Source organism: Humulus lupulus, chromosome X, assembly GCF_963169125.1.
Source record: "Humulus lupulus chromosome X, drHumLupu1.1, whole genome shotgun sequence".
Taxonomy (NCBI): Eukaryota; Viridiplantae; Streptophyta; class Magnoliopsida; order Rosales; family Cannabaceae; genus Humulus; species Humulus lupulus.
The window spans coordinates 202,337,080-202,346,350 of record NC_084802.1 but is presented as its reverse complement, the minus strand read 5'-3'; the positions used below and the strand labels follow the sequence as shown (position 1 = coordinate 202,346,350).

General features: G+C 34.4%; 1 protein-coding gene across 1 annotated transcript; it reads right to left on the bottom strand.

Moving 5' to 3' along the window:
- Positions 1–1,575: 1,575 nt before the first annotated feature.
- On the bottom strand, positions 1,576–7,710 carry LOC133805145 (filament-like plant protein 4). The gene is made up of 6 exons (XM_062243251.1): positions 7,385–7,710; positions 5,856–5,987; positions 5,153–5,372; positions 2,612–5,039; positions 2,475–2,514; positions 1,576–2,352 (listed from the first exon to the last, which is right to left on the bottom strand). The coding sequence occupies exons 2-6, from the start codon at positions 5,973–5,975 to the stop codon at positions 1,909–1,911; spliced, it is 3,252 nt and encodes a 1,083-aa protein (XP_062099235.1). The 5' UTR covers positions 5,976–5,987; positions 7,385–7,710; the 3' UTR covers positions 1,576–1,908.
- Positions 7,711–9,271: the final 1,561 nt, after the last annotated feature.

Genomic DNA, 9,271 nt, shown 5'->3' with positions numbered 1-9,271 from the left:
GTGGCGGTGGATCGAATGGCAGAGGGATTGGGTTCTCGACATTTGTAAAAAAATTTCAACTATTGTTGCTAAGTTTATAAATTTTGGGATTTTGAAACTGCCTTGTACTTAAACTATATCAATTTTTTTTGTTGGTTCTGTTATGTATGTGAAGTTTCAAAGCATTAATTTGATTCATTTTTTTTCTGGTTCAGGGATTTTGCTGCTTTGAATTTGTTTTTTATTTGTTCATAATATGTACGTCCGCAGCTGGGTTGTCGTCTAATAAATAAAATGTGTTTTTAAATCTGCTTGTGGGTCTCCCTCTATAATTTTTTTTATTATATAATATGCATTTTGGGTCAGTTACACCGACGTGAAATAGTTCATTCACGTTAGTGGCACATAGACATGAACTGACCATTTGCATCATCATGCAACTGACGCAAAATTCAGTAGTTACTACGTTGTTGGAGTTTGCGTCAATTTCACTACTAACGCAAAAACTTTTTAGTATCAGTTAGAAACTAACGCGAAATGGGCATTTTCTAGTTGTACCGCCAAAGTTATACTAATGATAATAAAATTGTAGATCAAGATAAAAACATGAGTTGTGCATTCACTATAAGTATATCCTCTAGTGGGTTGTGTCCAAGGTTGGCAATTCGTGTAATCGTGTCGTTTTCATATCGACACAAATATGATACGACACGATTAAGGTAAACACAAATACGACACAATTATTAAACGTGTCGAAAACGCAAACACGACACTATTATTTTAGCAGGTCACACGACACGATAACACGATTATGTCACGATCAATGTGTCATGATACAGCATGAAATTGACACAATTAATCATAACTATATAAAATTATGAAACTTGTAATAATTATTCATGTTATCGTGTCGACCTGATTATGATACGACATGATTAAGTTAAATAAGAATATGACATAATTATTAAACGTGTCGAAAATTCCAACACGAACACGACACGATTATTAAACGTGTCACCAAAACTCATTCATTTCGTATCGTTTTCGATGTGTGTTATCGTGTCGTATCAAAAATTGCAGCCCTAGTTGTGTATGGTTAGGAATTTATGTTGTACATAGAATTAGAAATTAAAAAGTGTCAAATTTAGCATAAAATATAACAATAATCAAATTTTGATCATCAATAAATACTTTTTTTATTTACTTTAATGTCACTAATGATTATTTTATTATTATTTTTAGAATCTAATTTATTATTGGCATTATATATAAATGTAAAATATTATTAATTTTCAATAAATATTAAATCATCATTAATTGATTAAATTTTCTATCAATTTTAATTATAATTATAATTAGAACATAGTTGTAAAAGTTGCTTAGATGATGGTGTAACATGTAATGAATATCAAAAAAAAAAACAAAGGAAAACAAAAGGCAAAAGCAATTGAGCAACCCAAAGTGGGGTTCCAATAAAAATTTTAAAAAGTTATTGTAAAGATTATTATTATTTTCGTAAGATGGATCAGCTCCACAATACAACATAACTAGAAATCCAGAATCTTGGGGCTTTCCTCCACATAGTTTTGCTCATAATAATGAAATCATATAATTATCACATATAATATATACTAAAAGTTTTAAAAAATACTTCATAGAACTATGTAATGTTTCAATTTAACCAAATTACAGAGGAGCAGAGGAAGAAACAAATGAACAGATTTGGATATCATATACAGCCATTTTAGTTACAAAATTAATCTCAACTTCGCAAATATCTTCTTCTGAGATTGAGCTTCACAGCCAGCAATTTCCCAATAAAGGATTCTGGCTAAACACAATGTGTTGTGTCCATCTTATAATTATTTCTTTATGGAGTTCCAACCACAAAAAACGCCGTGTAACGTGGCTCGGGAACCACACAAAAGCCTAATGACCATTCTTCCCTTTGGAGGAAAAGAATCTGCTGAACCCGCGGGAATGTTTCTCTGGTGTTGCTGAAGAAGATGAGGTTGAGGAACCTGACTTGGGGGATTTGTTTATAGGATTCTTTGAATTGACTGGTGATTTCAAGATGTTTGCTTCTGTGTGAGACGGGCTACATGCGGAGTTATACAAGTCAATGGGAGACTCGGCTCCTACTCTGTTATGAGTGGCAGAAGCAGCACTTTCTAGCTCAGCCTGATCAGGCTCCAGCAAGTTCAGGCCACTAGTAGTAGGCTCCTCTTCACCTTCACCCTTTTGACTCCTTTCACTGTACGGAGATCCCATGAACTCTGGTTGAGGACGCATATTTTTCAACTGCTTACCGAGAAGAAATATGGTTTCTTGACACTCGGCTAGCTTTTCTGCTGCAGCTGCCAACTCTTTCTCCTGTGAAGACAAGTTCATGAAATCATTTTTAGCTTTTGTACTTTAATGATTTTCTTTTTTCATATTCTCAAAAAATGGCCATAAATGTTAGTTTGAGATTTGCATAAAGGCAAATAAATCACCTGGCTGTTCTCGACTTCATTATCATAGCTGCTCTCCTTCCTGAAAGAGGATTAAAAACAGAGCTTTCAGATTAATCATGGCTAAGTTAATTTAGTAAGACTTGAAAGAATTTATATCTACGATTGCCCAAACTGACCTTTGTAACTGCTCTTGAAGCTCTTTACATCTTGCCAACGCATCCTGATGATTCTTCTTTTCATCTTGAAGCTCAGTTTCCATACTGTCCGTCTTGACCCGGAGCAGGTTCAGCTCAATTTCCAACTCCTGGGCCTTGGTTTCAAGTGACCTGTATGATTCTGCCATGCACTTCAACTGCGTCTCAGACAAGCTATTTGAATTCTGCACAGAAGCCAATTGTGATTTAGCTTCTGCAAGAAGCTGCTCGGTTTCCTGCAACTGAGACTTGGTCATCTCCAGATTTTCTGTACATCTTGTTAGATCCAATGCAAGGTTATTTTTCTCTGACTTCAATTGTTCAAACTCCTCCAGTGAGATTTTGCATGAATTAGCATTTGACTCATAGCTAGACACAATATTTCCATCGTCAGGAATCTCAGGGTGTGAAGCAGAATTAGATATGTGGGCACAGCCGTTTTGGTATACTTCATTTGAATCCTTTAGAACAACCTTATTTTCTGGTAGTGCAACCTTGTCAATGCAATCAGGACTGTTAGTTTCTGATTTATGTCCTTTGAAACCTAGAACATTAAACCTGAGTTCACTAGCTTTTGCTAAAACACGGGAAAGGTCAAGAACAAAATCAAGTAAACTTAGGTTGCTGTGCATGACTTTATTAAAGGTATCAGAGAATTCTTCAATCCTCTGGCTGAATCCATCGCCTGCTGTGAAAGTGTCGTGGACTACCATAGCTTCTTTGCCCAAAAAGGTTACAAAATCATGGATCTGAGAAATGGCAGCAGCTAAGTCTTTGCTAATCTGCCCACTTTCCCTGGCTGGCTGGGAAGGAGAAATTTCCTTTTCAGCAATTAAGCCAGCATCTTCTGGATTAACCTGCCTATCAGATCTGGCATCTGAACAATGAACATCTTCAGAAATACAACTTACAGTGTGCTGGGGAAGAGTATCACGTGTCTCCTGGATGGCACATTTGATATCCTCCAAAATGGTCCCCACATCAGTGTCCTTTGACACAGACTCCAATAGTACAGAAATTCTTGATCGGAGATTCATCAATGGCAGCTGTTGTTCATCAGATGATTCCACATTAGAGGGAGGTTGTTGATTTTCCAAAGAATTTGAATTACATTGTTGTTCTGAATGGATGTCTTTGTCGGCGATGACTTCAGAAGCATCACGGTTAACTCCAGAAATCTTACTGTTTGTCGAATCTGATCCAGAGATGGTTCCATTAGAATCATTGGACAAACAAGCCAATTTCTCCATTTCCAAAAAGTCGTCCATAAGATTTAAATGGTTCGGTTTATCAGCCTGGTCTGACTTTTCGTTGTTCTTCTCTTTCTTGAAATGAGAGAGCTCAGAGATCAATGCAGTAGCCCAAGACTCGGCACAGCTTCTGTCATCGTCATTTCCATCTTCAGACATGGAGGTCAAGCTGGGTGGGTTGCTAGCGTTCTGACTGAAAGAACCTTCAGTGGTTATTGGAACAATAGACTTCGGAGAAGTTTTGTGTTGATTGCTGATTTGAATTTGTGCTTCCAAACTTTGAAGCTTGCTAGCAGTCTTAGCACACATGCTTCTAGAAGCTTGCAATTCACTATTGCGTTTTGCCAAAGCTTCTTTCAGCATTTTTGTTTCTTCTTCCATACCTAATAAGCGTTCAGTGAGAAATTCATTTTCCTTCTGATATTTCTGTACATTGTCAAGAGAAAACTCAGTCACATGGGATAGGTGTGGACTTGAAGGCTTAACAGGAGACCTTCTTACACGCGAGTCGCCATAATCACGTGACTCACGTCCTAAACTCTCAACCTCTAGCTTCATTTGTGCAAGTGCAGCAGGACCTGGCAGCTTCTTCCGCACAAGACCGCGCAATCTCTGGCACTCTGCTTCAAGCTTAGCTATCTTTTTGACACCTTCCATGTGCTGCTTGTTGGCTACTTCTGCAGACCTCATGCTCATGTTCTTTTCTTCGTTGCGAATTTCTAGCTCTCTAGAAGCAACATGAAGTTCGTATTTCAATGAATTTATTTCCCTCTCACAAGATTCAATGTTACCCTTCAAATGCTCAATATCTGCCTCAGCTTGTGATTTCTCTTCACTTATCTTCATGAGCATATTTGAACGCTCTTGTAAAGACCTTGATATAGCAGCATTTTCAGCATCAGACCTTCGGAGTTCTTGATCTAAGTTTTCTAACTTTGCTTCCAGCTCAAGCTTAATCTTCTCACATTGTTTGTTTTTTGTAAGAATAACATCTTGCAACTTTTGCTCATGTTCTTCCTTCAAATTTCGTATCTGCCGCATGCACTCTTTGAGAGCACCATCCAAATGTGATGCTCGATCTTCAACTGTGAGCTTTGCGAGAGTCACAGATTCCAGATGAGTTTTTAACGCAACAGCTTCTGCTTCTGCCTTTTCCCAACCTGGAACAACAGAAGTTCTCAAATTGATAAACTTATATCAAGTTGAAAAGCTACTAACATGTCTTCCAGACCCTGATTATTTTTGTAGTATTTTGATTGGATGCACAACATACCTGAGACAGCTTCTTCAGCAACTTTAGCATGCTGTTTCACCAGATTGTCCTTGTTAGTCATCTCTGTCTGTGCTGCTGTGAGCTTCTCATTCAATTCAGTAATCTGATCATCCAATGTCTTGACTTGCTCCTCATATGTCTTCACTTGATCTTCCAAACCCGTCAGATGTGAATATTGATCCACCGAGATTTGAACATAATTTGGTTTTTTGTAGGGTTCCTGTTCTCATCAAAAGAGAAAATAAACAAGAGAGAATTATTTAAATGTACCAATAACACAAATCCTAAAGTAAACTACGAAGCTGGAAATAACAATCAGTGCTTGATAAGAGAAGCAAAAAAAAGAAAATAGCACTAGTAATTCCTTTTACTTGGTTTAAAGTGTTTCCACTGAAAGAAATACAACTGCTAATCCCCACAACAGATATAAAGCACTTTGCAGGTTACTCAACCAAAAACAACACACACAAAGAGAACAAGATATTGCATCATAAGAAGGTTAGAGACGCATAAATTATCAGAACGAGTATATCATATCCATATAAAAACTTGCCCAACATATTAACAACGTTTGCGTTAAAGTGTAGAGAAAATGCAAGAATAGCTTTTGTAATACGCATAAAACACCACATATTTACTATTTACAAGCTGTCAGACAAAAAAAAATAAAAAATCGATGGCTTTTCTACAAAATGAAACATACCTCATTCTGGCTCCCCACTGTAGCCAAAGAAGCAGCTGCTGCATCTGCTGCTGCGGCTGCTTTTTCAGCTGCAGCTTTGTCCGATGATTTCTTCTTCCAGGGCCAACTCCTCCGGTCCATTTAGACTGATTTCTGCGCAGAAATAAACTTAAATTATTCAAATGAGCAAAACAAAAAGATTTATTCCATGTAACATCTTAAAATATGTAACCCATCGTGACAAACAATTTTCGCAATTAAATCATTTCAGAAATTTACTAGAATTCAAGCAAACCATGTGTACAAATAGGAACACGGTAAGGTTCTAAATTTTCACTATTAAAATGAAAAGTAATAGTTTTTCACACAGTGCGGAGAAAATGTATACCAGAAACCATTTGAAGATTAACAAGGCTATTTTATTGTCCCTTTTATAATTTTTCACAGGCAGTATTCTGAGATTCACGTCAATTATCATGAAACACTATTACAAAAACAAATTATTCGTTCAGGGTTGGGAGAAAAACATGGGAAATTACTGAAATTTACAAGAATTAAGCCAAACAAACAACAATGAAAACAGATAAATAAATACGTTAAAATTTCTTTCAACTACAGTGTGATATCTACACCAAACAGAGTACCCATATTTAATCCACTATAGAATTCTATAGATTAATCCAAGATAGCAAAATTATGGTTTACTCAACAAAACTCTAAACAGCAACGCCCTTTTTTTTTTCTTTTCTTTTCTTTTTTTTTTTGAGGAAAAAAACAAAAGAGTAAACGCAAAAATCCCATTACTACAAATGGTAATGCTCAAATACCGACCACGAAAAATCATACTTATTGAAGACGGTTTACTTTTTATGCTCATAACTAAATGGTAAGGCACATTGAGTTAAATAAACACCAATGCTACGGAGTCTATGATTTGCAGAAAACATCAAGTTCTAAGATCTAAAAATCCACCTCTTTATTGCTCAAGATCCTATTACTTAAACAATAATTTTATTGAAGGAAATTTTAGACCTAAACAAAGGAAAAATATATAATTTTTATTTTAATACCATATAAACTTAATAGATCAAATTTTAAAAATCTAAGTGAACAGAACGAAGAGTGAGCATCAGTATCGAAATATAGTGTATTTGCTTCCCCAATTCTCCAAAAAAAAATGGAAGCGACAATGAGATACCCATATCACAAAGCTCAAAATCAGACATTATTGGAAATCAAATATGACATACACACCATTTAATTCAAACAAGAAAAAAAGAAGAACAAAAATGGAAAGAATACAGAAACAGAACCATCACCGACAAAAAGCATTAAAAAAGATAACTCCATTCTCCAATCTGATTAAGCAAAACCTCACCAAATCCAAAAACATGCGTTCAGAAAACACCAAACGATAAATTAAAACAACGGAACCATTTTTATTTTATTATTATTTTTTAAAAAAAATCTTTCTTCTTTTTTTCCTCAAAATCTTATCATATACACCATCACTAAACGAAAAGGACGAAATGCAGAAGAAAACAGCTCACCAGAGAAGAAAAAAATTGTAAGTAGCTAAGAAAAGGCTGGAGTAATAGAGATGGTGAAACTGTAGTGAGAGAGACGTAGACTGAGAGTTCTCTTCGAAGATTCAACAATGGAGATCCCAGATTAAGAAGATTTATGTCTTCTCCTTCAAGTTTCGATTAAAAGAAAAAGAAAATTAAATAAATAAAAAAGAAAAGAGAGAGAGAGAGAGAGAGATATGAAGATGAGGACGGAGGAGCGGGAGTCTGTGGTGCCGGTGGTGCTGGTGGGTTGGGCTTGAGTGAGAAAATATTCGGACTTAGGTGTCACTTAAAAGGGAAGGACGTTCGAAATTATAAAAATAAAAATAAAAAACAATAATATATTATTATTATTATTTTATTTTTATTAAAGAAGAAAAAGAAAAAAAAAATATTACTTTTTTTTTTCTTCTTTTTTTGGTGTGTGCTTGTAATTAAATAAGAATCCGGGATATTTATTAAGATGGAGTCAGAGGAAATGACGAATTTACCCCCGTGGAAATTGAGAAATGGCGAATATAAAATATAATATAAAATTTACGCTTGTGGGAGAAGCAAAAGAAAGATGAGATGGGAGAGATGAGGTGATGAGGTGATGAGCTGTATCCGATAATTGGAAAAGTGGTATGGTAATGGCAGTACTAATGAATGGGTATTCGTTTTTGTTTTTGTTTATTTTTTATGGCTTGGTTTTGAGATGATCAAAATTACCAAATTGGACATTGGACCACCGTGTCGTCTCCTCACCTCAAGGCTTCCAGCTCATCACTTAGACCTGCTTCGCTGGCTTTGACTAATGGCTACTCTTCTCCTACAAAATATAATACTACTACTACTACCAACCTCGCCCAATGCGGCTATTTTCTTTTCTTCTCCCCCATTCCTTTCATTCTCACTCCTCTTCTTCCTTACTTTTACTGCTAATCTTTTTTCTACTATTAACTTTTCACTTTTTCCTACTCCACATTAAAAACAAACAAAAAATTGTTAATTTACCTATGATTTTATTTCCCTTTTTCTTTTATCTTTTTTTTTAATTCAAATTGCAAAACCCTTATTTGTTCCACCTTCGATGTATTTTTGTTATGAATAAATGCTAAATTTTTAATTTAGGTAAATTCCTTTTTTTTTTAATTATTACATATTTACCATGCATGATGTGTATACACAACTTGTTAATCATTCCTAATTTTATTTACAAAATAAATTTTTATCCCAATACAACCTGACAACACATCTTTAGTATAGCCTCATGGAAAAAGAGTGTCAATTTTACTAACCCACACCCTTGGTTATAAAGACAAGAGGTGGTTAATTTAGGCAAATTGGTATCGACAAAACAAGGGATAAAAGAGTAAACATTGTGATATTTATAAAGCATTTGAATAAAAAATTAAAAAAAATATAGGACAAAAGTCAAAAGTAAGAAGATAATTTTATCTAATTTTTTTTTCATAACTTGTTTTTAAAGTTTAATAAGAGTGTTTAGTAATATATTATTTCACATAAATTTTATAAAAATATATTTAAATTTAAATATTATCAATTAATAATGAAAATTTAGTTTCAAATACTTAAGAGAAAAATAAAACAACTATAGCATATTTATTTAGGTCCAATACTTCATTACTTAAGGTGTTTAAAGTAAAATTAAATTAACATATGATCAATAAGTATTTTAAATATGATTAATGACACATATGTTATATTTCAAACTGGGAGATTTAAAATTCCAAAATCTTTAAAATTGTCTCGACGTGAACTTTTCTTTACATTTCTTTGATTTTGGATTTGACAAAAATAGGGCTTGAAATGATGAATATTCCGTCCAAAAGTTGAAAATTGTGAAAATTGTACGAAGACATTTTT

Coding starts and splice junctions, on each gene's coding strand:
- LOC133805145 (XM_062243251.1), bottom strand. CDS start 5,975: ATGGACCGGAGGAGTTGGCCCTGGAAGAAGAAATCATCGGACAAAGCT. Junction 2,515..2,611: donor CTTCAAGAGCAGTTACAAAG/GTCAGTTTGGGC, acceptor ATCCTCTTTCAG/GAAGGAGAGCAGCTATGATA. Junction 2,353..2,474: donor ATGAAGTCGAGAACAGCCAG/GTGATTTATTTG, acceptor TTGTCTTCACAG/GAGAAAGAGTTGGCAGCTGC.